The sequence below is a fragment of the Oncorhynchus mykiss genome, chromosome 6 (genome assembly GCF_013265735.2).
Source record: "Oncorhynchus mykiss isolate Arlee chromosome 6, USDA_OmykA_1.1, whole genome shotgun sequence".
NCBI classification, from domain to species: domain Eukaryota; kingdom Metazoa; phylum Chordata; class Actinopteri; order Salmoniformes; family Salmonidae; genus Oncorhynchus; species Oncorhynchus mykiss.
The window spans coordinates 87,088,683-87,116,132 of record NC_048570.1 but is presented as its reverse complement, the minus strand read 5'-3'; the positions used below and the strand labels follow the sequence as shown (position 1 = coordinate 87,116,132).

Below are 27,450 nucleotides of genomic sequence, written 5' to 3'. Positions count from 1 at the left end.
GATGGTTTGGAGTGGGGGCCGGGTGGTTTGGAGTGGGGGCCGGATGTTTTGGAGTGGGGGCCGGATGGTTTGGAGCCAAGCTAGGTGGTTTTTGGAGTGGGGGCCAGGCTAGGTGGTTTTTGGAGTGGGGGCCAGGCTAGGTGGTTTTTGGAGTGGTGGCCAGGCTAGGTGGTTTTTGGAGTGGGGGCCAGGCTAGGTGGTTTTGGGAGTGGGGGCCAGGCTAGGTGGTTTTGGGAGTGGGGGCCAGGCTAGGTGGTTTTGGGAGTGGGGGCCAGGCTAGGTGGTTTTGGGAGTGGGGGCCAGGCTGTCTGTCTCTAACTCTTTAGGCTCTGTAGTCTTTAGTGGAGCTGACACTGCCCCAGAGACATCATAGGGACACTCTTTACATAATATGATCTCTCGCTGTCTCTCTCTGGGCGTGCGTCTTAAGCTGGAAAAGCAATCAGCTTTGTAGCTACTGCCAATACAGCCCCCATCCCTCACATGCGCAAAGACACTCCCAATGCTGCATCACTCCCCATCCTGCATCAGTTGCTTTGACTCCTCTCTGCTGCTGTACTCCTGTTTTGTATCTGTGTGCCCCTGGTGGGCTCCATGTCTCTTTCTCTCTCTGGTTTTCCCTGTTTCTCTCTCGAACAGCTGTGGCTCTTGTGGAGGACAAAGGGCTCTGTTCGGCCCCGTGTGTGTGTGTGTGTGTGTGTGTGTGTGTGTGTGTGTGTGTGTGTGTATATATAGAGGTTAGGGGGTTCAGTTGGCCCTGGTACACTCCTCTACTTCACAGCCTGCCTATGACTGCAGTCCACCACTAACAGATGCCAACATCAGTGTGTCACACACATACATGCACACACACTCACATGCCTGCAGGTCTTTCGTTCACCCTCTGCTGCATTGTACTGCAGTTGAAGGTCAGGCGTTGAAGGGTTAAAGCCTCAGGAACACTGCTGGCTGGACAGGCGCTAAGGATTTGTCTGATGTCTTCACCTAAGGCAGTTTGTGATGAATCAATGTCACCTCAAAAGAAATGGCAGTTTGGAACCACAATGCTTCAAATGTACTTTGGATAGGTGTTTAATGCATCCTCAGAGTCCTACAGATGGAGACAGGGGCAAAAATACACTTTTGCACAGGGATGTGCATTTACACAGTACGTCTCTACACAGTGAGATGAATATGAGACGTAAGATGATAGAAACAACCTATTCAACCATTATTTTCGCTAACACACGCTAATACCTTCGCTAACACTTCGCCATGGAGGTCAGTCAGTCGCGCCCATCTCTGCCTTGCTGCAGTGGCCTGGCACAGACCCAGGCTGGCTGGGCGGTCCAGACTGGTCAGTTCGGATCAATATGAGTGATGTCGGATGCCCACAGCGGCGTTTAGTGATTCACATGGGTCAGTTCTGCCCAGTGGCAAGGTTAGTCTGTCACTATATGTAGTCAGTCAGTACTGAGACTGAATCAGCTCTGTGTCAGTAGACTTCTGCATTAAGCCTGATATTCCCAGACCTACTGAGAGACTGAATCAGCTCTGTGTCAGTAGACTTCTGCATTAAGCCTGATATTCCCAGACCTACTGAGAGACTGAATCAGCTCTGTCAGTAGACTTCTGCATTAAGCCTGATATTCCCAGACCTACTGAGAGACTGAATCAGCTCTGTGTCAGTAGACTTCTGCATTAAGCCTGATATTCCCAGACCTACTGAGACTGAATCAGCTCTGTGTCAGTAGACTTCTGCATTAAGCCTGATGTTCCCAGACCTACTGAGAGATTGAATCAGCTCTGTGTCAGTAGACTTCTGCATTAAGCCTGATATTCCCAGACCTACTGAGAGACTGAATCAGCTCTGTGTCAGTAGACTTCTGCATTAAGCCTGATATTCCCAGACCTACTGAGAGACTGAATCAGCTCTGTGTCAGTAGACTTCTGCATTAAGCCTGATATTCCCAGACCTACTGAGAGACTGAATCAGCTCTGTGTCAGTGGACTTCTGCATTAAGCCTGATATTCCCAGACCTACTGAGAGACTGAATCAGCTCTGTGTCAGTGGACTACTGCATTAAGCCTGATATTCCCAGACCTACTGAGAGACTGAATCAGCTCTGTGTCAGTAGACTTCTGCATTAAGCCTGATATTCCCAGACCTACTGAGAGACTGAATCAGCTCTGTGTCAGTGGACTACTTTAGTGGTGCTATGTCATGGTAATGTGAAGTCGGGTGTTGTAAGATGACATCAGTTCTGTATTGTAATGGCTCTTCTGTTGTCCGTTATGTAATGGTTCTGATAGTGTTATCAAGTCCTTGTGATGGAGGGTTAAAGCGTTGCAGTGATAAAGTCCTTCCTCAGGACTGAGGGACTAGGGAGTTATACTCCTGGGTTGTGTCCAGGAGGCTGCAAAGCACTGAACGTTGCCGATAGAAATGCTATGAATAGAACTGATATGATTCCTTATTCTACACGTCAGAGGGGCATGTCTGTTCTACACAAGTGATTTCTATCTGAACGACCCACAGTGGTTCGTAATGGCTGTATGGACACACCTCAGGGGAACTGGGAGTGCTGCTACTCAGGGCGCCTCGACATCAGCAGGCTGCTACACAGGCCTAGCCCTGCAGGGCACCCTGCCAAGTCTCTCTATCCCTGCAACACACACATACACACACACATACAGCATCTCCACTCTGCGCAGTGCTGACACTCTGTATGCAGTGCTGTGGGGATCTCTAGGGCAGGGCAGAAGAGACTGCTGGCTAGGGTAACAGTTTCAGCTTCCTGCAACAGAGTAGTCCGGTTCTATCCTGGGTGTATGAGTGAGTGAGTGGGTGGGTGCTGCTATCTTTCTTAATATCCAGCGCTGTCGATAGTCAGCTTTCTGGCTGCTGAGAAATCCGTTGTGTAACATGGGATTTACGGAGGAATTTGCATGGATTTATAGTCAACCAGGAAGTGCTTTATGCAGTACTACCAGTAACTGAGGGAGGGGGAGAGTGTTCCCCCTTCTATGTACTCTGACACATTAGTCAGTTCTCTAACCTCCTAACTACCAGACTCGTTGATCAATGGCTTTGTTTATTTCTGGAACAATAGAACATTAGCTTGTTCTCTGATCAGTATGAATTGTTCTCTGATCAGTAGGAATTGTTCTCTGATCAGTAGGAACTGTTCTCTGATCAGTAGGAACTGTTCTCTGATCAGTAGGAACTGTTCTCTGATCAGTAGGAACTGTTCTCTGATCAGTAGGAACTGTTCTCTCTGATCAGTAGGAACTGTTCTCTCTGATCAGTAGGAACCGTTTGAACAGTCAGGCTTTTGTCAAGGTTGGGTTGTCTTATTCAAGTAAGCATCACTGAGAGCTTTTTATTAAAGGTTTTATTTTACCAGGTAAGTTGACTGAGAACACATTCTCATTTCCAGCAATGACCTGGGGAATAGTTACAGGGGAGAGGAGGGGGATGAATGAGCCAATTGGAAACTAGGGAGGATTAGGTGGCCATGATGGTATGAGGGCCAGATTGGGAATTTAGCCAGGACACCGAGGTTAACACCCCTACTCTTACAATAAGTGCCATGGGATCTTTAGTGACCACAGAGTCAGGACACCCGTTTAACGTCCCATCCGAAAGACCACACCCTACACAGGGCAATGTCACTGCCCTGAGGCATTGGGATATTTTATTTTAGACCGGAGGAAAGAGTGCATCCTACTGGCCCTCCAACCCCACTTCCAACAGCATCTGGTCTCCCGTACAGGGGCCTACTAATGTCAACCCTGTTTAGCTTCAGAGCTCAAGCCAGCAGTGGGATGCAGGGTGGTATGCTGCTGGCAAAGCTGCTATCTGAGAAAGATCAGTTGGCTGGACAGTACGGTCCTTTGTAGGTCGGTGGGTGTGTTGGGTGGATGACTCCGAGTCCAGAGCTAAGGCTGTGGGTGAATGGAAGGAATGGTCTCATCATGTGACTCTGACACCAGTGTTTCCCTTCTATTTAGGTTTTTAAGGCATTTTCATGGTAAATAATAAACACAATAGGCATAGAACACTTAGTGACGTTTCCATGGCAACCCACCCTCCTCAGGCTATAGCCTAACTATAAACCAATGGAGGCTTAAAGGCTCTGCATGGTCAATCCGGAAATCTGAAGTGGCCGTACAGCATTTACTGCGATGCAGCCTCCACAGACGTCAGGGATTTCATACATCTTGCGCTTAGCGGAGCAGAGCTATTGTGAAGGAAGTTTTCAAGGAAGTGACTTTGTTTATACGGTGCTTACCACCCCACCTACCAATCATGCTCTATGGATCCCTCCACATTGTCAAAACAATTAATTTGGCCTCTGCATGCCCCCCCGTAGGCTCCACATTTTTGGATCAATCATAAATTGGCTTTTAGCTGCTAGGCTAAAAGCTAGGCTAAAAGCTAAGCTAATGTTGCATGCTATTTGTGTAGTTTCATGTTAGTGAGGTCTTAGGGAGGTGTTAGCTTTCTTTCACCAGCTCGTTATGCTGGCCGTGGCTAGCTGCTAAACACCAGGTAGCGTCCACTACCCCCCTCATGCACACGACTAATTTGTCATCACCCTGCTGCTCTGTGTGAAAACGCTGTCAATAGAGGGAGGCATTAGCAGAGTGCATCGTTTATCATGACTGGATAGCGCTAGCGCTAATCACCTTAACTGCTTTGTGCCTGTGATGACTGGCTACGTTGGGCTGGGTTGTCATGTGCATTCGAGGATCACTCTGCAGCCTCTTCTCTTAAAGTACATAGGACATAGTATTTGTCCTTTTTGGAGTGTTACAAATGTATACGTGCTACAGAATAATAGTCTACATTCTGTGGTGAGAATGATATGATAGAGTACCGTATTGGTGTAACAACTATGTGAAGTTGCCCTTATTCACCGCTCTGATGTCCGTTTTGAAGTGTGTTTGTTAGGGTTCAGGGAGGGAAAGCTGGTCCTGGATCTGAGACTTTGTCAACTTCTACCAGGGATTGTCTACTCCAAGACGCCTCAGAGGTTGCTCAAAACAAGAACCCTTCAACCATTTAAAGTTTTTTCTCTCTCTCTCTCTCTCTCACCACCTCTCTCTCTCAAGCTCGCTCCACTTTCACTGAACACTGCACTATTGTTTATCTTGGAATGTCCTGGGAAAGTTTGTATCCAAAGAAGGAGCTACTGCTCTCAGCTGACCTCCATCATTGTTTGGGGCAGAATTCATGTTCCACCATGCTTCTTTGCTCCACATTTGTTTTCTGTCTGTCGCAGATGGCACTCTGGATCAAGGAGGGATAATTAATCACAAGAGGAACTGAGTTTGAATGTGTCAACCTTTAGTAAAGGGGACGCATACCTCTCATTTCTCACACTTCGAGAACTAAACACACAAAGGGTCAAAAGTTCAACGGGTGAAGAAACATGGCATATTTTTGATTCTTATCACATGCCTCATCTAGAGAGGAACCTGTAGTTGAGGAACAGGAATGATAATGGGGTGAATGTTTGGCCAGGATACGACTTTAAAGAACAGAGAGCCCACTGTATGCTCTGTGAGAAATGACAAATGACATCACATCTCTGGCATCTTAGCGATGTTGAAAATCAAACCAGTGTGACAGCCATGCCCTAGGCGACGACGACGTAGATGCCGATTATGACAGCCCCCCGCCCCCGCACCTCTCTGATTTTAAGAGGGGTTGGGTTAACAGCGGGATACGCATTTCAGTTGAAGGCATTCAGTTGTACAACTGACTAGGTATCCCCCTTTCCCTAGAGGCTGAAAGGGGGCCTCAGGAGTGACCATGTGAGTCACTTTAGATCCGGGATGGTCAACATAATGAGGAGTGGGGGCCACAAAACATCTGAACTCATCATGAGGGGCTGCAGTTGCTCGGCAGTCTGCGTACTCACACATGTATTTTATTGATCCAAGGGCCGCCAGTTGCCCATCCCTGCTCTAAGAGTTGTACAAAGTTACTCAGAATAATTCACAGCTGTAATGGCTGCCTAATATCAACATAAGCAGCTAGGTGTAGATGGAGGATGGGCAACTTTAATGGGGGTGGGGGCCTTCAAAAGGTTGCCCGTCCCTGCTTTAGACCAAAGCTTTAGACCAAAGCTTTAGACCAAAGTTTTAGACCAAAGCAGAGTAGAATGTCAGTCAGTTGTCCAGTTATGTAGTATCTCCTTGTATTAGCAGACGTACCGTTCTGCATGCTTGTATATTGAGAACTGATAGGGGTAAATCTCAAGGCGTTCCTCACATCCTCTGTCGTCCACCCTATCCCCGCTTCCTTCGTAAAATGTCAGAGGGAAGCAAGTTCCCTCCCTCAATCCTAACCATACCATCATGGAGAAAACACAACAGCTGATCCTAGACCAGCGTCTGAAGGCAGCATTATCACTCTCCTGTGTCTCCACAAATCAAAAGGCCCAGGTCTGTGATTGACAGCTATGAGGTCCCGCCCATCACTGTTTTAAAGCCTTTCTTCTCCTCTCAACACCTCTTTATTGGACTCTTCCATACGTGTTGACACGTCGCCTCGTTCCATGCCTGTGGCCACACATAGCCACGCCCAGTCATCAGCACCCCTACATTTTAGCATTGTTGTACACAGACACACACACAAACACACACACCTAAGCATCTGGTGCCGAGTTTGTGTACAGTCGGTACAGAAAACATCCCCTGCTTTCAATGAGGAGCGCTCGCTGGGGAAATCTATCCCAGTGGGGAACTTCAAAACAAAGACGGCTAACCTTCAATTTAGGAGTCCTCGCATCCCCTACGGCACCTGCTTAGAAGGAATTCAGCCATTTCAGTTAAACAGGCTCATGGGTGGTAGTGAGAGCTACAATAATGCTAAATTAAATGGATGTATTTTGTGATGAAGACCTTTCAAAACTATCTTTCTGTCATTGCTCTTTAGAACATGCATGCAAGCATGTGCCCTGAACTAGGAAGTTCGCTCTATTTGTAGGCCATTGCTATATGACAACATTCTATCTGGATAATATCAGCTAGGTAATAGATTATTTAACTACTGGATAATACCAGCTAGGTAATAGATTATTTAACTACTGGATAATACCAGCTAGGTAATAGATTATTTAACTACTGGATAATATCAGCTAGGTAATAGATTATTTAACTACTGGATAATACCAGCTAGGTAATAGATTATTTAACTACTGGATAATACCAGCTAGGTAATAGATTATTTAACTACTGGATAATATCAGCCAGGTAATAGATTATTTAACTACTGGATAATACAGCAGGTGTTGTGGGTGGCTGTAGATGACACGTGGCAATGCTGGGTCCTATTTACTACACTGCCATTGGATGAATCCTTTAGTGTGGTGTCTGGATAACAACCTCTCACTGAATGTCAACAAAACAAAGGAGATGACCGTGGGCTTCAGGAAACAGCAGAGGGAGCACCCCCCTATCCACATCGTTGGGACAGCAGTGGAGAAGGTGGAAAGTTTTTTAAGTTCCTGGGCAAACACATCACAGACAAACTGAAATGGTCCACCCACACAGACAGTGTGGTGAAGAAGGCGCAACAGCACCTCTTCAATCTCAGGAGGTGGAAGAAATTTGGTTTGTCACCCAAAACCCTGACACACTTTTACAGATGCGCAAGCGAGAACATTCTGACAGGCCGTATCACCGCCTGGTACGGAAACTGCACCGCCCTCAACTGCAAGGCTCTCCAGAGGGTAGTGTGGTCTGCACAACGCATCACCGGGGGCAAATTACCTGCCCTCCAGGACACCTAGAGCACCCGATGTCACAGGAAGGCCAAAAAGATAATCAAGGACAATAAACACCCGAGTTACTGCCTGTTCACACCACTATCATCCAGAAGGCGAGGTCAGTACAGGTGCATCAAAGCTGGGACCGAGAGATTGAGAAATGGCTTCTATCTCAAGGCCATCAGACTGTTAAACAGCAATCACTAACTCAGAGAGGCTGCTGCACACATTGAGACCTGATCACTAATAAATGGATCACTAGTCACTTTAAATAATGCCACTTTAATAATGTTTACATATCTTACGTTACTCATAACGCATGTATATACTGTATTTTATACCATCTATTGCACCTTGCCTATGCCGCTCGGCCATCCCGCATCCATATACTTATATGTACATATTCTCATTCACCCCTTTAGATTTGTGTGTATTAGGTAGTTGTTGGGGAATTGTTAGATATTACTGCACTGTCGGAACTAGAAGCACAAGAATTTCGCTACACTCTCATTAACATCTGCTAACCATGTGTATGTAACCAATTTGATTAATCCTTAGTGGTACTAGAGTTGGGGATTATGGGTAGTTAGATAAATCATTTATTACTGTAGCAGCAGATTGGGGGGAGTTGGATTAATCCTTTAGTACAGTAGCAGGAGATTAGGGGGAGTTGGATTAATCCTTTAGGACAGTAGCAGCAGATTAGGGGGAGTTGGATTAATCCTATAGTACAGTAGCAGGATATTAGGGGGAGTTGGATTAATCCTTTAGTACAGTAGCAGGAGATTAGGGGGAGTTGGATTAATCCTGTAGTACTGTAGCAGGAGATTTGGGGGAGTTGGATTAATCCTTTAGTACAGTAGCAGGAGATTAGGGGGAGTTGGATTAATCCTTTAGTACAGTAGCAGGAGATTAGGGGGAGTTGGATTAATCCTTTAGTACTGTAGCAGGAGATTAGGGGGAGTTGGATTAATCCTGTAGTACTGTAGCAGGAGATTAGGGGGAGTTGGATTAATCCTTTAGTACAGTAGCAGGAGATTAGGGGGAGTTGGATTAATCCTGTAGTACTGTAGCAGGAGATTATGGGGAGTTGGATTAATCCTGTAGTACTGTAGCAGGAGATTAGGGGGAGTTGGATTAATCCTGTAGTACTGTAGCAGGAGATTAGGGGGAGTTGGATTAATCCTGTAGTACTGTAGCAGGAGATTAGCGGGAGTTGGATTAATCCTTTAGTCAGTGGTATTGCTGTGACTATAGAAGCAGGATGGACTGTTTACATCACCGTGCTACGATATTGACAGAAGCAGGAAATGGTGTGTGTGCATGTCTGCCTGTGCATGTCTGCCTGTGCATGTGTGACAGTCAGAGAGAGAGAATGTGAGATTCCACAGGAATCAGATGCCTGACATGGGCAGTCAGAGGAAGCTCACAACTCTGCCCTACTCCAGTTAAGAGATGGAGGGGTGAATCAATTTGCTGACTCACTGGAGAAAGTCAGTCAGGTCCCTCTCCTAGTGTGTGGCCAGGGAAACCAACACAGATTGTAGGGCTGCCACCGCCCCATCTTCCACTCCACTGAAACAGGAAATGGACACTTCCAGATGCCTATCAGTATCACTTACCGATAAAGGCCAGATTACGTGCTTCATCCGTGTGGCTTCCTTTTAGGCTTTAGACAGTGAGGTAATCCCCATCTCTCCCTGCTCTCACTTTTCCCACAAACGGTGGGGCGGTGCAGGGAGGTGTGTGACTGTGTGTGTGAAATGCTAGGTACTCTGGCAGCGGTGGTGGTGAAAGCTGTGTCACCCTCTGGAATGCCTAGCCTCATGTGGCTAGTGCTAACTAGCTAGCTGAGAGGGTTGATTGCTTGCCGCCTGAATGATGTGTAAATTGGTTGGGATGGTGTAGTGTTGTCAGCAATGTGGAGGTTGGTTAGGATGATGTAGTGTTGTCAGCAATGTGGAGGTTGGTTCGGATGGTGTAGTGTTGTCAGCGATGTGGAGGTTGGTTAGGATGATGTAGTGTTGTCAGCAATGTGGAGGTTGGTTGGGATGGTGTAGTGTTGTCAGCAATGTGGAGGTTGGTTAGGATGGTGTAGTGTTGTCAGCAATGTGGAGGTTGGTTAGGATGGTGTAGTGTTGTCAGTGATGTGGAGGTTGGTTAGGATGGTGTAGTGTTGTCAGTGATGTGGAGGTTGGTTAGGATGATGTAGTGTTGTCAGCAATGTGGAGGTTGGTTAGGATGGTGTAGTGTTGTCAGCAATGTGGAGGTTGGTTAGGATGGTTTAGTGTTGTCAGCAATGTGGAGGTTGGTTAGGATGGTGTAGTGTTGTCCGTGATGTGGAGGTTGGTTAGGATGATGTAGTGTTGTCAGTGATGTGGAGGTTGGTTAGGATGATGTAGTGTTGTCCGTGATGTGGAGGTTGGTTAGGATGATGTAGTGTTGTCAGTGATGTGGAGGTTGGTTAGGATGGTTTAGTGTTGTCAGCAATGTGGAGGTTGGTTAGGATGGTGTAGTGTTGTCCGTGATGTGGAGGTTGGTTAGGATGATGTAGTGTTGTCAGTGATGTGGAGGTTGGTTAGGATGATGTAGTGTTGTCCGTGATGTGGAGGTTGGTTAGGATGATGTAGTGTTGTCAGTGATGTGGAGGTTGGTTAGGATGGTGTAGTGTTGTCAGCAATGTGGAGGTTGGTTAGGATGGTGTAGTGTTGTCAGTGATGTGGAGGTTGGTTAGGATGGTGTAGTGTTGTCAGTGATGTGGAGGTTGGTTAGGATGATGTAGTGTTGTCAGCAATGTGGAGGTTGGTTAGGATGGTGTAGTGTTGTCAGCAATGTGGAGGTTGGTTAGGATGGTTTAGTGTTGTCAGCAATGTGGAGGTTGGTTAGGATGGTGTAGTGTTGTCCGTGATGTGGAGGTTGGTTAGGATGATGTAGTGTTGTCAGTGATGTGGAGGTTGGTTAGGATGATGTAGTGTTGTCCGTGATGTGGAGGTTGGTTAGGATGATGTAGTGTTGTCAGTGATGTGGAGGTTGGTTAGGATGGTGTAGTGTTGTCAGTGATGTGGAGGTTGGTTAGGATGATGTAGTGTTGTAATTATGGAGAGAGTTGTACAGTATCTGATCTGTTTCCTGCTAGTTTATTTCCCACTAGCAAATCTGGCTGATTGAAATGAATTGAACAAAAGTTTTTTTCTCTACATGTATTCAAGTTGCGAGGGACTCTTAACTAGGCAGACAGTTTTGGCTTTGTCTTCAGAGAGACTTATGTTAAATGAAAGGTGTCTCAGATGGTGCATTCAGGAGACAAACAAGCGTGCTGATTGTTGTGATGAGGACAGACTTTCATCTCAACCACGCCCACTCATTTCCATAATGTCCCATAACTAACTCATAATGAGCTACTGGCTGGGTGTTGTGGGGGGTAGGGAGAGGGTGTTGTGGGGGGTAGGGAGAGGGTGTTGTGGGGGGTAGGGAGAGGGGGTTGTGGAGGGTAGGGAGTCTTTGTAGAACTGCACATGTGGAAGACCTCTAACAATGGCATCTTTATGTGCTCTGTTTGAAGAGCTTAATTGTTTAAACGGACCTTTGGACTCGACCAACGCTCGTGTCAACGGCGGTGCCTCTGTGGACTTGAATAACTCAGAAACTATTATTAACATGCCGAAGTCAAGTCACAATTTCCTGCATTGGCCAGGGTCAGTAGATGACTACTTTGAGTGCAGAGTCATTTTGCGTTCAGAGAGATCCTCATAAGGAGTTAGTTTGTTCCAGTGTAAGATCCTGGGACCCTTGTAGCATTGGGTGGACATGTTTAATTGCAGCAAGGTTGCAGCTTGACTTTCAGCATTTCTCCTACGTTACCACAGTCCATGCTAGCGTTAGTGTTGCTGCTAATTCCCTGAGGCCCACAACTTAAATTCTTCTCCTTTCCTCCTGCTGGGTTTGAACCGATTCAACACAAAGAAGCACAGAGCAAGATTCATTGTGGGGAATTTCTGTTGGAGAGATTTCAACCGTTATTTTCTAGACAAGGGGTCAATAGTATTTTGTTTCAAGGGGGTTTTGGGATCACGTTGTGGCTTTTCAATACATCTCTTTAGTTGAATCACTCAGGTTTATTTAGTTAACCAACTCGACCAGAGCACCTCCAGCATGGCTAACATTCCCTATTTGAAGATATTTCATTAAAAATGATCATTTGTAACACCTGGTAAAGTAATGCTCTAACTAGTCTTAACAACATTGTTTTAAAATGGTTATGTAGTGTGTTAGTTGGCCTAATTGCAAAATAATGGAGATTAGCATATTTTGTTTGTCACAGAAGAGCACCTAAATGTAGTATTAAGAAATGTTGTCAATGTTCACTGTTTTTTAAGCAGGACCTGTAATCCCTCAGTCTGTCACCTTAAGATGCTATATGAAGGAATCACACTGGAAATCTGACATGGATCTCTAAGACCTTGTCTGTGAGCAACTGCTACCTTTAAAACCCGTTGCCTTCTTGTCTCTCCCTTTAAACAGTCTGGAGGAAACATGACTCAATATAACCCCATGATTAACCAAACCACGTTGACCGCAGCAACTTTAGCCAGAATGACCTAAGAAGGTGTGGGATTACAGGGGATACAGTTAGCAATTAGCCTGGGTAAAACAGTATCTGCGAAGAGTGATTGGTGGGCTCAACTCACAAAAGTTTGCAGTAGAAAAAGGTATTTGGATGCTGGGTTCAAAGGGCAAACATTTGAAAAAAGGAAGAACCTGAACTCACTGGAATATTCTTTTGAGTTTGAATGTCTTTTTTTAGCAGCAGAGGTCAGAGCAAACGGACGTGTTTCGGCGACAGCCTTCGTCAGCGGTTATTTTTTAAACGTATCTGCCCACACACGCCGTGGCATAAAAAACGGATCTGCCCACACACACTGTTGCATAAAACTGGATCTGCCAACACACACACACACACACACACACAGACTGTGGCATAATTGTGATACAAGCTGTGTCTAGTCATCATTGACTGTTTGATCTCATTGTGAAAGTTGTTGAACCCTCAGATTGCATTAGGTGAGTCGTAGACACACCATTGTGGATAATGATAGGATGTGTTCAGGGAAGCTGTGTGAGTCAGTGAGCAGAAGTGAGATCTTGCATGTCCACAGTCTCAATGGCAGCCCAATTTACACAGGCAGCCCAATTCTGAGATTGTTTTTTTTTCTCCAATAATTGCTATTTTGACCAATCAGATCAGCTCTGAAAAAGATCTGATGTGAAAAGATCTGATGTGAGTGGTCAAAAGAACAATTAGTGACCAATTAGTGTAAACGCAGCCAAAGACGAGACATGGAGGAAATGGACGTGAGCAACGTGAAGTACAGTAAGTAGTGTTCATCGTCAGACTGATTTTACTGTACCACTTGGTGACCTGCCCTATACAAGACAGACATATGTTAGGTATGAGCCTACATCACTTGAAGCAGTATTGGGCCTGAAAATGCACATAAACTTTGTATAGTCCATGTATGGGGATGTTGTTGCTGTGTTCACTTATCAGCATCACATGGGACCAGGAAACTCCCATTTACAACCCAGCGTGGAAACTGATCTTATAGCTGCAACCCATCAGAGCAGTCGCTCCACTGTCTGTCAACTCAGCCTCTCTTTTGTTCTCTTCTCTGAGGGCCCAATGTGACCCTAATGCCGCTTTTAAGAATTCACACATACACAACAGCTCTGTTCTTCTCTCTCCTTCAGCAGGAGTCACTAATTAACTCATCCTATATGATTAAGGTCTGTGTCTCCGCTCATCGCTGCATGACCCAGTGTCCCTGACATACAAAGATCTTATTATCCACCACGGATGGGAGGCACTAATGGAATTCCTACAGAATGTTGCAAATGTGTAAGATCTGACTGCAACTGTAATTATTTACCCTGCTGTTGAAAAGGAAGATGATCCATCATGAAGTCAATGTGACTCAGTGTGGCTAATCTGTCCATGTGCTCTTCTACTTTGTAGATAGTTATATATTTAATTGGGAGGACTTCTTTACTGTGCCCTTGCACTTATCAGCATGTTGCCGTTTTAATGAACCCTGCCTCCAAAGTGTATTGATGAATGTCACGTTAGCTCGGTACTAGGTTACTCATAGCCACAGCTTTTCTAATGTATTCTATGGAAAGTAGATCTGTGCATCTGGAGACGGATTACAACAAGAACAGTGCTATGGCTGTCTCTGTTCTCCACTCACTCTCTGATCCCATGCCCAGTTGCAGTCCATGATATCACACAGCAGGTGCTGTAGTCAGGGGTCGCGTATCAGTGGCAGGACACGTAAGCAATAAGGCCCGAGGGAGTGTGGTATATGGCGAATATACCACGGCTAAGGGCTGTTCTTATGCACGACGCAATGAGGAGTGCCTGGATACAGCCCTTAGCCGTGGTATATTCGCCATATACCATATACCCCGAGGTGCCTTATTGCTATTATGAACTGGTTACCAATGTAATTAGAGCAGTAAAAATAAATGATGTGTCATACCCGTGGTATACGGTCTGATATACAACGGTTGTCAGCCAATCAGCTTTCAGGGTTCGAACAACACAGTTTATAATAACCTTTATAGCACAGCAGCACAAGCCAAGGGCCCCTCGGGAGCTATCCCAGCCCACCCTTCCTGCACGCTCTCTACTCTGGCTCCACTCCACTGAAGCTAAACAGTCCCTCATGTTTCCTATCGAAAAAAGCTATGAAACGCATATTTCTGCTCTGATATAATGCAGTTTGGCAGTGCTGTTTTTGTTTCTGACCACGCCCCTGTTGTAGTTGTCATTCTACCTGTGAACCAATGGAATTGTAAGTTCGCTCCTTTGATCACTTCTCCAGCTGCTTCTTAAAGGACCAGGACCAAGTGTTTCTTGTTGCATGCTGGATGCGAGCCATGGTCCTGCTCATCCCAATATTATCTGAGGAAGATTTACTGTGGCAGATATGGAGCGAGCCAAGCCTGCGGAACCATACATATGTTGTCGGCCGTAAATGTGTCCGCTCTAACTAGGGATGCTTTTACACAGACCAGGTGGATGTACACACGGTACACCCAAGTAAATCATTCAGAGTTTTTAATGGTTCCCACTCCAGTTTCATGTATAACGTGGAATTTTGAGCATCGAAGAATACCTGGAATGTTCCACGGTCTGCTGTTAGACCCTAGTTTGCTTCCTTCACCTTGAATAATGTGTTAGATTCATGCGTGGGTTCCAAGATGCACTTCTTCCTCGATAGAGCAGGAAGGGAAGTAGGGATACTGGTGGCTGGTTGGCTGCCTCGTCTGACCTGTACTTTTTGGATGGGTCAGGTTAGCTAGGTCATAGCTAGAAGGGGTACAGCTTTTGTCAAGTTAAAAATAAATAAATGTAATAAATAAATAAAAAAATAATAATAAATATATATTTTATTATTTATTTTTTCAATTTAGTTAACCCTAACCCTTTTCCTAACCTAATTCTCCTAACCTGCTACGTTAATTCTCCATGGAGCATATCTCATTCACAGCCTATTATCTAGCCTTTCAACAGCTCACCCTTACTGGTTTCCACATCATCAACGCCTATCCAGTACTCCAATAGTATTGACTTGGCACTCTAATGCAGTTTCACCTCAATATGCTCAATATGGGAACATGGTGTGTTAACTTTTCCTCTGTCTGCCTGTGGACAGTTTGTCTGGTGGGCAAGTCCCAAATAGAGCTGTGAGGTCACTGATGCCGGCTGCGACCCAGACGTGTTCGTGTGGCCCAGCAGCAAAGCAGCCAAGTGTCCTGGGTTCTGCCGCCAGTGTAGCGTCCTCCAGTGAAGTGTGAATAAGAGCAGGAAGGTGTGCTCCCACGGTCTCCAGTGTAGCGTCCTCCAGTGAAGTGTGAATAAGAGCAGGAAGGTGTGCTCCCGCGGTCTCCAGTGTAGCGTCCTCCAGTGAAGTGTGAATAAGAGCAGGAAGGTGTGCTCCCACGGTCTCCAGTGTAGCGTCCTCCAGTGAAGTGTGAATAAGAGCAGGAAGGTGTGCTCCCGCGGTCTCCAGTGTAGCGTCCTCCAGTGAAGTGTGAATAAGAGCAGGAAGGTGTGCTCCCGCGGTCTCCAGTGTAGCGTCCTCCAGTGAAGTGTGAATAAGAGCAGGAAGGTGTGCTCCCGTGGTCTCCAGTGTTGCGTCCTCCAGTGAAGTATGAATAAGAGCAGGAAGGTGTGCTCCCGCGGTCTCCAGTGTAGCGTCCTCCAGTGAAGTGTGAATAAGAGCAGGAAGGTGTGCTCCCGTGGTCTCCAGTGTAGCATCCTCCAGTGAAGTGTGAATAAGAGCAGGAAGGTGTGCTCCCGCGGTCTCCAGTGTAGCGTCCTCCAGTGAAGTGTGAATAAGAGCAGGAAGGTGTGCTCCCGCGGTCTCCAGTGTAGCGTCCTCCAGTGAAGTGTGAATAAGAGCAGGAAGGTGTGCTCCCGCGGTCTCCAGTGTTGGGTCCTCCAGTGAAGTGTGAATAAGAGCAGGAAGGTGTGCTCCCGCGGTCTCCAGTGTTGGGTCCTCCAGTGAAGTGTGAATAAGAGCAGGAAGGTGTGCTCCCGCGGTCTCCAGTGTTGGGTCCTCCAGTGAAGTGTGAATAAGAGCAGGAAGGTGTGCTCCCGCGGTCTCCAGTGTTGGCTCCTCCAGTGAAGTGTGAATAAGAGCAGGAAGGTGTGCTCCCGCGGTCTCCGGCCTATTTACTCGGACTCTGCCCATCTGGCTGCGGTGGCTCAAACCGTCCTGGCGTTCCTCCGCCTTGCGTTTAGCACGCTATCGACCCGTTTTAATAGCGCGCGTATTAGCAAGCACCGAGCTGAAGTGAACGGCGGTCATGATGCTAGGCTAAGGGAGTGGACCGGGCGGACCGCCTGTTTTCTCCCCATTCCAGATGCACAAAGTGCAGCTCAAAAAGTGATTCGTGGAGGAATTTGTTTACTTGCGGCGGAGGCTACAAATAACTGCAGGGTTTCTGAAGGGTGAATAAGGACTTCCCCTCCAGGCAGCTGTACAACACAAACAGAGCCAGAGGGGAATTACTGGACTCTTATTAAAGCACACCACTAAACATGTTCCAGCAGGCCCACATGGATTACATTACCCAATGGACACTTTTCCCCCATCAGGGCTTCTTGCTGCAGCTCCATCATTTTTGGGCCATTTGTCTGACTTTAAACAGAAGAGCTTTGGAGCGTTCTGAGGACATGTTGGTTTCTGTGCTGCTCCCAGCCTGTGTGTGTGTGTGTGTGTGTGTGTGTGTGTGGTGAGGCTCAGCAAAATGATACATTTCCTGTATAATGCATAAATAAAGATCTATTCCATGTTATTAGACTGAATGAAATATGGCTCTGAGGTGTACTTGATCAAAGAAATGTCTTGAGGTTGGCTCACGGTGGTTGTTATCCCAGATTGGTTGACCCACAAACATGCCCACGCCCACCAGTCTTTTCCAACATGGACATATAACCTTGTGTCACCTGCATGGATTTGTTCTCATCCCCTCTCTCTTCTCTCTCTGCAGGCATTTGGGAATGCAAAAACTGCCCACAACAACAACTCGAGTCGCTTTGGCAAGTTCATCCAAGTGAATTACCAGGAGAGTGGTACTGTCCGAGGGTGAGAAAGACACATTCAGATATTACATTTAGAGTCATTGTTTACCTAGTTTTACCTGCAGCTCCTACATCCTAGTTGACTGGCTATGTCCCCTGGCTCCTCCTCTATATTCATCTATATTCAGGCACCAATGACGTGGATGTTGATTAAGGCAGAACCTCTCTGAATCAGAAAGGGCTGCCTTAATCAAATAAATGTGGAAGACAAATTTTGGTTGAATACATTCAGTTGCGCAACTGACTAGGTGTCCCCATCCCCTGTCTATTCTATGTCCCCTGCTGACACATCTATAATCCTACCAGTCTATAGTCCTACATCTACACTCATCCTTGTTATAGTTCTACATAGCCTCCATAGTGAATTTGGTGGCTGCTCAGAGTGCATTGTCCAATGCCGATATCTGATCAATTTGGTCCGGGACTCCCCCCCAGTGTTGTGACTGACGCCAGGTCTGTGCTGTTTGTTCCAGAGCCTATGTGGAGAAGTACCTTCTGGAGAAATCAAGACTGGTCTACCAGGAACACAACGAACGGTAAGCATTCACACTTAATCATCCTACTGCCACACACACAATCATCATCATACACTACTGGACTGTAGTATCATGTTACTGCAGAACAAGGACATAGCGTTGTATTCAAATAGAATCAGACATTGATCATTTCCCTAATTGTTTTGTAGACTGAGTACATGTTGTGGTTTAGGAACACTTACACAGTAAACCACATTGGGTAAACAAATACACAATGAATGACTAGTTGGAGAATCATTTATTTTCACCACAGTGTTAAAGAAGTGAAGATCACTAAATTCGCAGTGTCTATATAGAGACAATTTGATAAGCTAGAATCCAGAATTGAGCAGCTCTCACAAACTAGTCCAGAAATCCTTCCACTGAGGTTGTCTCTGCTGAGAGAACTTCAACTCCATGTGAATAACAACCCAATCCCTTTTATATAGAATGATGTGAGAATGATTGCGCCACATGAAATTGAGTGTCTCTAGAACCACACACACACACACACACACACACACACACACACACACTCAAAACAGAGGGTGAACTCAATCATGATTGGATCCCACTGCTGCCACCAATGCGTTTAGACGTTGACACTTTTGTCGAGGAATCCAATTGTCCATTCGTGCTAGAAAGTCATTTTCCTACAGTAGGTGTGAGTTTGTTGGTCACAGCAGGGTCAGTGACAAATGTGGTGCCAAACTGATCCTGACACAAGTGTGGACCAGGACTGGAGCCTCCTGCAGTTCATGTTCCAATAGTGTATTATTATTTACCTTTATTTAACTAGGCAAGTCGGTTAAGAACAAATTCTTATTTACAATGACAGCCTACCCCGGCCAAACCCGGACGACGCTGGACCAATTGTGCGCCCCCCTTGGGACTCCCAATCATGGCTGGATGTGATACAGCCTGGAATCAAACCAGGAACACCTCTTGCACTAAGATGCAGTGACTAAGACCGCTGTGCCACCCGGGAGAAAAGTAGCTGTCTCACAATTCACCATATCCTGAAAACTCTTAACAAATATGGACTTTTCCACTGTAATTCTGTGGTCCTACACAGTTTATGATTGTGTCCTAAAGGAAGTTAACGCCAAGTATCAAGTACAGTTTGACATCAACAAGTGTTGAACAGAATCAGTTTAGATGATGGTGTATTACCCAGCCAAGCTCAGGCTGGGTGAAGTATTTCTCAGCAGCCCTAAGTGGGGTTGACACTAATGTGCTGTGCAGGCTGGATGGTGTTGCGAAGGTTAACCTCACTCTGGGGCGGGCTAAAATGGGCCCCCTGTGGGTCGGGGGGGGGGGGGGGGGGCTCTTATTGAGATAGATTTCTGACTCCAGGCTCCCACTACAGCTGCAGCACGGTTCTGCCCTTCTCACCTTTACGCAACACACTCAGTATTGTACAACTAACACACAATCCAGTCCCATTCAAAATCCTATTTTCCTTAACACTTAACCCTAACCCTAGCTCCGAACACTAATTCTAACCTTAACCCTAAACCCCCTAGAAATTGCATTTGACCTTGTGGGGACTAGCAAAATGTCCCCAAATTTTTTTTGTGGTCCCCACAAGAATACAGTGCCTTGCGAAAGTATTCGGCCCCCTTGAACTTTGCGACCTTTTGCCACATTTCAGGCTTCAAACATAAAGATATAAAATTGTATTTGTTTGTGAAGAATCAACAACAAGTGGGACACAATCATGAAGTGGAACGACATTTATTGGATATTTCAAACTTTTTTAACAAATCAAAAACTGAATAATTGGGCGTGCAAAATTATTCAGCCCCCTTAAGGTAATACTTTGTAGCGCCACCTTTTGCTGCGATTACAGCTGTAAGTCGCTTGGGGTATGTCTCTATCAGTTTTGCACATCAAGAGACTGACATTTTTTCCCATTCCTCCTTGCAAAACAGCTCGAGCTCAGTGAGGTTGGATGGAGAGCATTTGTGAACAGCAGTTTTCAGTTCTTTCCACAGATTCTTGATTGGATTCAGGTCTGGACTTTGACTTGGCCATTCTAACACCTGGATATGTTTATTTTTGAACCATTCCATTGTAGATTTTGCTTTATGTTTTGGATCATTGTCTTGTTGGAAGACAAATCTCCGTCCCAGTCTCAGGTCACTACTTCCGGCGCCGACAGAGATGGCCGCCTCGCTTCGCGTTCCTAGGAAACTATTCAGTTTTTTGTTTTTTTACGTGTTATTTCTTACATTAGTACCCCAGCTCATCTTAGGTTTCATTACATACAGTCGAGAAGAACTACTGAATATAAGATCAGCATCAACTCACCATCAGTACTACCAAGAATATGTTTTTCGCGACGCGGATCCTGTGTTCTGCCTTACAAACAGGACAACTGAGTGGATTCCATGCAGCGACCCAAAAAAAAAACAACTCCGAAAAAGAGGGAAACGAGGCGGTCTTCTGGTCAGACTCCGGAGACGGGCACATCGTGCACCACTCCCTAGCATTCTTCTTGCCAATGTCCAGTCTCTTGACAACAAGGTTGATGAAATCCGAGCAAGGGTAGCATTCCAGAGGGACATCAGAGACTGTAACGTTCTTTGCTTCACGGAAACGTGGCTCACTGGAGAGACTCTATCCGAAGCGGTGCAGCCAACGGGTTTCTCCACACATCGCGCAGACAGAAACAAACAACTTTCTGGTAAGAAGAGGGGCGGGGGCATATGCCTTATGACTAACGTGACATGGTGTGATGAAAGAAACATACAGGAACTCAAATCCTTCTGTTCACCTGATTTAGAATTCCTCACAATCAAATGTAGACCGCATTATCTACCAAGAGAATTCTCTTCGATTATAATCACAGCCGTATACATCCCCCCCCAAGCAGACACATCGATGGCTCTGAACGAACTTTATTTAACTCTTTGCAAACTGGAAACCATTCATCCGGAGGCTGCATTCATTGTAGCTGGGGATTTTAACAAGGCTAATCTGAAAACAAGACTCCCTAAATTTTATCAGCATATCGATTGCGCAACCAGGGGTGGAAAGACCTTGGATCATTGTTACTCTAACTTCCGCGACGCATATAAGGCCCCGCCCCCCTTTCGGAAAAGCTGACCACGACTCCATTTTGTTGATCCCTGCCTACAGACAGAAACTAAAACAAGAGGCTCCCACGCTGAGGTCTGTCCAACGCTGGTCCGACCAAGCTGACTCCACACTCCAAGACTGCTTCCACCACGTGGACTGGGACATGTTTCGTATTGCGTCAGACAACAACATTGACGAATACGCTGATTCGGTGTGTGAGTTCATTAGAACGTGCGTTGAAGATGTCGTTCCCATAGCAACGATTAAAACATTCCCTAACCAGAAACCGTGGATTGATGGCAGCATTTGCGTGAAACTGAAAGCGCGAACCACTGCTTTTAATCAGGGGAAGGTGTCTGGTAACATGACCGAATACAAACAGTGCAGCTATTCCCTCCGCAAGGCTATCAAACAAGCTAAGCGTCAGTACAGAGACAAAGTAGAATCTCAATTCAACGGCTCAGACACAAGAGGCATGTGGCAGGGTCTACAGTCAATCACGGACTACAGGAAGAAATCCAGCTCAGTCACGGACCAGGATGTCCTGCTCCCAGGCAGACTAAACAACTTTTTTGCCCGCTTTGAGGACAATACAGTGCCACTGACACGGCCGGCAACGAAAACATGCGGTCTCTCCTTCACTGCAGCCGAGGTGAGTAAGACATTTAAACGTGTTAACCCTCGCAAGGCTGCAGGCCCAGACGGCATCCCCAGCCGCGCCCTCAGAGCATGCGCAGACCAGCTGGCCGGTGTGTTTACGGACATATTCAATCAATCCCTATACCAGTCTGCTGTTCCCACATGCTTCAAGAGGGCCACCATTGTTCCTGTTCCCAAGAAAGCTAAGGTAACTGAGCTAAACGACTACCGCCCCGTAGCACTCACTTCCGTCATCATGAAGTGCTTTGAGAGACTAGTCAAGGACCATATCACCTCCACCCTACCTGACACCCTAGACCCACTCCAATTTGCTTACCGCCCAAATAGGTCCACAGACGATGCAATCTCAACCACACTGCACACCGCCCTAACCCATCTGGACAAGAGGAATACCTATGTGAGAATGCTGTTCATTGACTACAGCTCGGCATTCAACACCATAGTACCCTCCAAGCTCGTCATCAAGCTCGAGACCCTGGGTCTCGACCCCGCCCTGTGCAACTGGGTACTGGACTTCCTGACGGGCCGCCCCCAGGTGGTGAGGGTAGGCAACAACATCTCCTCCCCGCTGATCCTCAACACTGGGGCCCCACAAGGGTGCGTTCTGAGCCCTCTCCTGTACTCCCTGTTCACCCACGACTGCGTGGCCACGCACGCCTCCAACTCAATCATCAAGTTTGCGGACGACACAACAGTGGTAGGCTTGATTACCAACAACGACGAGACGGCCTACAGGGAGGAGGTGAGGGCCCTCGGAGTGTGGTGTCAGGAAAATAACCTCACACTCAACGTCAACAAAACTAAGGAGATGATTGTGGACTTCAGGAAACAGCAGAGGGAACACCCCCCTATCCACATCGATGGAACAGTAGTGGAGAGGGTAGCAAGTTTTAAGTTCCTCGGCATACACATCACAGACAAACTGAATTGGTCCACTCACACAGACAGCATTGTGAAGAAGGCGCAGCAGCGCCTCTTCAACCTCAGGAGGCTGAAGAAATTTGGCTTGTCACCAAAAGCACTCACAAACTTCTACAGATGCACAATCGAGAGCATCCTGGCGGGCTGTATCACCGCCTGGTACGGCAACTGCTCCGCCCTCAACCGTAAGGCTCTCCAGAGGGTGGTGAGGTCTGCACAACGCATCACCGGGGGCAAACTACCTGCCCTCCAGGACACCTACACCACCCGATGTCACAGGAAGGCCATAAAGATCATCAAGGACATCAACCACCCGAGCCACTGCCTGTTCACCCCGCTATCATCCAGAAGGCGAGGTCAGTACAGGTGCATCAAAGCTGGGACCGAGAGACTGAAAAACAGCTTCTATCTCAAGGCCATCAGACTGTTAAACAGCCACCACTAACATTGAGTGGCTGCTGCCAACACACTGACACTGACTCAACTCCAGCCACTTTAATAATGGGAATTGATGGGAAATGATGTAAATATATCACTAGCCACTTTAAACAATGCTACCTTATATAATGTTACTTACCCTACATTATTCATCTCATATGCATACGTATATACTGTACTCTATATCATCGACTGTATCCTTATGTAATACATGTATCACTAGCCACTTTAAACTATGCCACTTTGTTTACATACTCATCTCATTTGTACATACTGTACTCGATACCATCTACTGTATCTTGCCTATGCTGCTCTGTACCATCACTCATTCATATATCCTTATGTACATATTCTTTATCCCCTTACACTGTGTACAAGACAGTAGTTTTGGAATTGTTAGTTAGATTACTTGTTGGTTATTACTGCATTGTCGGAACTAGAAGCACAAGCATTTCGCTACACTCGCATTAACATCTGCTAACCATGTGTATGTGACAAATACAATTTGATTTGATTTGATTTGATGATTTGCAGACTCCATCAGGTTTTCTTCCAGAATGGTCCTGTATTTGGCTCCATCCATCTTCCCATCAATTTTAACCATCTTCCCTGTCCCTGCTGAAGAAAAGCAGGCCCAAACCATGATGCTGCCACCACCATGTTTGACAGTGGGGATGGTGTGTTCAGGGTGATGAGCTGTGTTGCTTTTACGCCAAACATAACGTTTTGCATTGTTGCCAAAAAGTTCAATTTTGGTTTCATCTGACCAGAGCACCTTCTTCCACATGTTTGGTGTGTCTCCCAGGTGGCTTGTGGCAAACTTTAAACAACACTTTTTATGGATATCTTTAAGAAATGGCTTTCTTCTTGCCACTCTTCCATAAAGGCCAGATTTGTGCAATATACGACTGATTGTTGTCCTATGGACAGAGTCCCACCTCAGCTGTAGATCTCTGCAGTTCATCCAGAGTGATCATGGGCCTCTTGGCTGCATCTCTGATCAGTCTTCTCCTTGTATGAGCTGAAGGTTTAGAGGGACGGCCGGGTCTTGGTAGATTTGCAGTGGTCTGATACTCCTTCCATTTCAATATTATCGCTTGCACAGGGCTCCTTGGGATGTTTAAAGCGTGGGAAATCTTTTTGTATCCAAATCCGGCTTTAAACTTCTTCACAACAGTATCTCAGACCTGCCTGGTGTGTTCCTTGTTCTTCATGATGCTCTCTGCGCTTTTAATGGACCTCTGAGACTATCACAGTGCAGGTGCATTTATACGGAGACTTGATTACACACAGATGGATTGTATTTATCATCATTAGTCATTTAGGTCAACATTGGATCATTCAGAGATCCTCACTGAACCTCTGGAGAGAGTTTGCTGCACTGAAAGTAAAGGGGCTGAATAATTTTGCACGCCCAATTTTTCAGTTTTTGATTTGTTAAAAAAGTTTGAAATATCAAATAAATGTCGTTCCACTTCATGATTGTGTCCCACTTGTTGTTGATTCTTCACAAAAAAAATACAGTTTTATATCTTTATGTTTGAAGCCTGAAATGTGGCAAAAGGTTGCAAAGTTCAAGGGGGCCGAATACTTTCGCAAGGCACTGTAGTTAAACACGTCCATACACACACACACTCACACTCAATGAGACAACTTTGTTCCTATTGGACAATCCAGTTTGTTTGTTAGTAATAAACAATGTAAAGTGGTGTTAATGTTTTCTGACCTGCTTGCCTTTCAGGAACTACCATGTGTTTTACTACCTGCTGGCAGGAGCAAGTGAGGAGGAGAGGAGCACCTTTCACCTCAAAAAGCCTGAAGAATATCATTACCTCAACCAGGTGAGAGATCCAGTAGGACTTCAACACTGTAGCCAAGTGTAGCCCCTTCTCACGCACTGCTGATTGGACGAGATGTATCTGACTGAGTCTGTCTGACTGTCTGTCTGTGCATGACACATGGTTGTCTCTGGGTTTTGTCTCTGTGTCTGTACCAAAAGGTTTGTGTATATTGTCTTTCTGACTGACTAGTTGTTTCTGGGTTTTGTGTGTGTGTGTCGTCTGTGTGAATCACGGCTGTTCCCAGAGGCCCACAGTGGATGTCGACCAGACCTATTTCTCTCCCTCTTACTCTCTCTCTCCGCAAACAGGAAGCAGAGGAAACATTACATTGTTGGTGCCTTTCAGCAGCTCCTATAGTCTCTCTCACACACAGAGGCTTTAACAGAGCCTCATCCCTCAGCCCACCAGAGAGAGAGACAAGGCACTGGGCCCTCTCATTACCATGACACTGCCTTGTGGCTCAGTTAATCTGCTGGCTTTTGGCGCGTGGATGTTTGTTGGTCTGTGGAGTCTATGTACATGTGGGTTTGCATATCTACATGTGGATGTCTTTGTGTGTGTGTGTGTGTGTGTGTGTGTGTGGGACCTGCAGCACGACAGGGTCACTCTCCGTGTCTGTCACACACACACTCCCTATGACTGTCAATATGCTCTCACAACACTCTGCAATCTCTGTTATCCCCGCTCCTCTAATCCCAAGGGGATCCAACCCAGTCTAACCAATCACAAAAGAACACACACACTTATAAACATGCAGACGGAAAAGCTGACTGGCTGGTCTACCCCTCTGTGTCTACCCCTCTGTCATGCCAAGCTGACAAACCCATTACAAGCTGATACACATGCAGATTATATATACACACACACACACACACACACCACACACACACACCACACACACACACCACACACACCCCACACACACACACACACACACACACACACACACACACACACACACACACACACACACACAAAACCATTACAAGCGGGGTGCAAAGTGTGTAATGTTGATGATGTTCAAAACTTGTTGCACCTCTGCCAGCTCCAGAGATGTTCATATCATAACATAGAGATCCAGCCCCCCCCCCACTCTGACAACCTGACGCCCATTCTGAGAAGGGTGTGAATTCCTTCCATTTCTCTGGTGTGTGGTCACTCTCTCTCTTTCTCACTCTCTCTCTTTTCCAAAGTGTATATTGTAACACAGTCACTCAGAACAATTTACAGTATTTCACAACTTCACATTCTAAGGGGTTCAGACAGTCTGTTTACAGGCCAAATAAGCCATTTTGAAACTGAGCAATTTCTTCTCACAGCTATAGCATCTCTATCCATATGTTTTTCCCTTATTCGTCATAATGCAGTCACCACACATTAGAATAATCCTATGGCTAATTTCAGTGGTTCTATTAGCTTAGCATACTGTATGTATGGTGTCAGAATGAAAACATATTTCATCCCCATCGGTTTCTCACCATGTGTTCTATGTCCCGTGCTTCTGTCTGTGTGTTTGTGTGCATTGAGTGTGTGTGTGTGCATTGAGAGTGTGTGTGCATTGAGAGTGTGTGTGTGTGTGTGTGTGCATTGAGTGTGTGTGTGTAGGATGGGCCCCAACACGACGTCTAAATATGACTCCATTCCTTCTACTAACTGCATGTCCCTTCCAGTTCCATGTGTAGAGTGCGTGTGTGGTGTATGGAATGCTGCGCTGCCTAACCCTAACCCCATCTACTCTACCTTTTTAACCCTCTCCAGATGACAAAGAAAGTCCTGAGACTGCACTGGGAGAATTACTATGAGAGCGAAGCGGTCAGTATACATCTCTCTGGGCGGGACTGTGTTGAGTGTTCACCAAATCACCTGTAGGAGTTTTGATTATCAAAACTAATAATCACTGGCTTCTCCCTCACAACTACATTGTCCTCACAAGTACGTGTGCCCCTGTCACATTCTGTGCCCTACCACACGCCTTTCTCCTTGCTTTTCCCTTTTGTTGTTATTCTTCCTGGTTTGGGGTGTGTCCACTTCCTCAATTGTGTGTTGCCAGTCCCAGTCTCTGTTCCTTCGATCTCTGTTCTGATCTTCTGGTTGGCTTATTTGGTCGTTGACTGGATGGAAACATCGTCTTGATTGGCTTATTTGGTCATTGACTTGATTGATTGAATAGATGGAAACATATATTCTGATTGGCTTATTTGGTTGTTGACTAGATTGATTGAATAGATGGAAACATATATTCTGATTGGCTTATTTGGTTGTTGACTAGATTGATTGAATAGATGGAAACATATATTCTGATTGGCTTATTTGGTTGTTGACTAGATTGATTGAATAGATGGAAAGATCTTGTGTTTGGCTTATTTGGTCATTGACCAGATGGAAGGATAGTCTGTAAACCAGGGGCCTCCAACCTCAGTCCCGGAGAGATACTGGGTATGCAGGCTTTCGCTCTAGACAAGCTCTAACACACCTGACTCAGCAAGATGTGGTTCAGATGGAAGACCAGCTCTAACACACCTGACTCAGCAAGATGTGGTTCAGATGGAAGACCATGATCAGTTCATGATTTAAAACAGGTG

General features: G+C 46.1%; 1 protein-coding gene across 1 annotated transcript in view; it reads left to right on the top strand.

Annotated features, from left to right (window-relative positions):
- LOC110506954 (unconventional myosin-IXAa) overlaps positions 1-27,450 on the top strand; it is a 212,133-nt gene that overhangs the window by 80,564 nt on the left and 104,119 nt on the right. The window contains exons 3-6 of the mRNA XM_036981793.1: positions 17,319-17,413; positions 17,883-17,945; positions 24,769-24,868; positions 26,627-26,680. Of these exons, the coding sequence (XP_036837688.1) occupies positions 17,319-17,413; positions 17,883-17,945; positions 24,769-24,868; positions 26,627-26,680 (312 nt within the window). The remainder of the gene's footprint in view (positions 1-17,318; positions 17,414-17,882; positions 17,946-24,768; positions 24,869-26,626; positions 26,681-27,450) is intronic.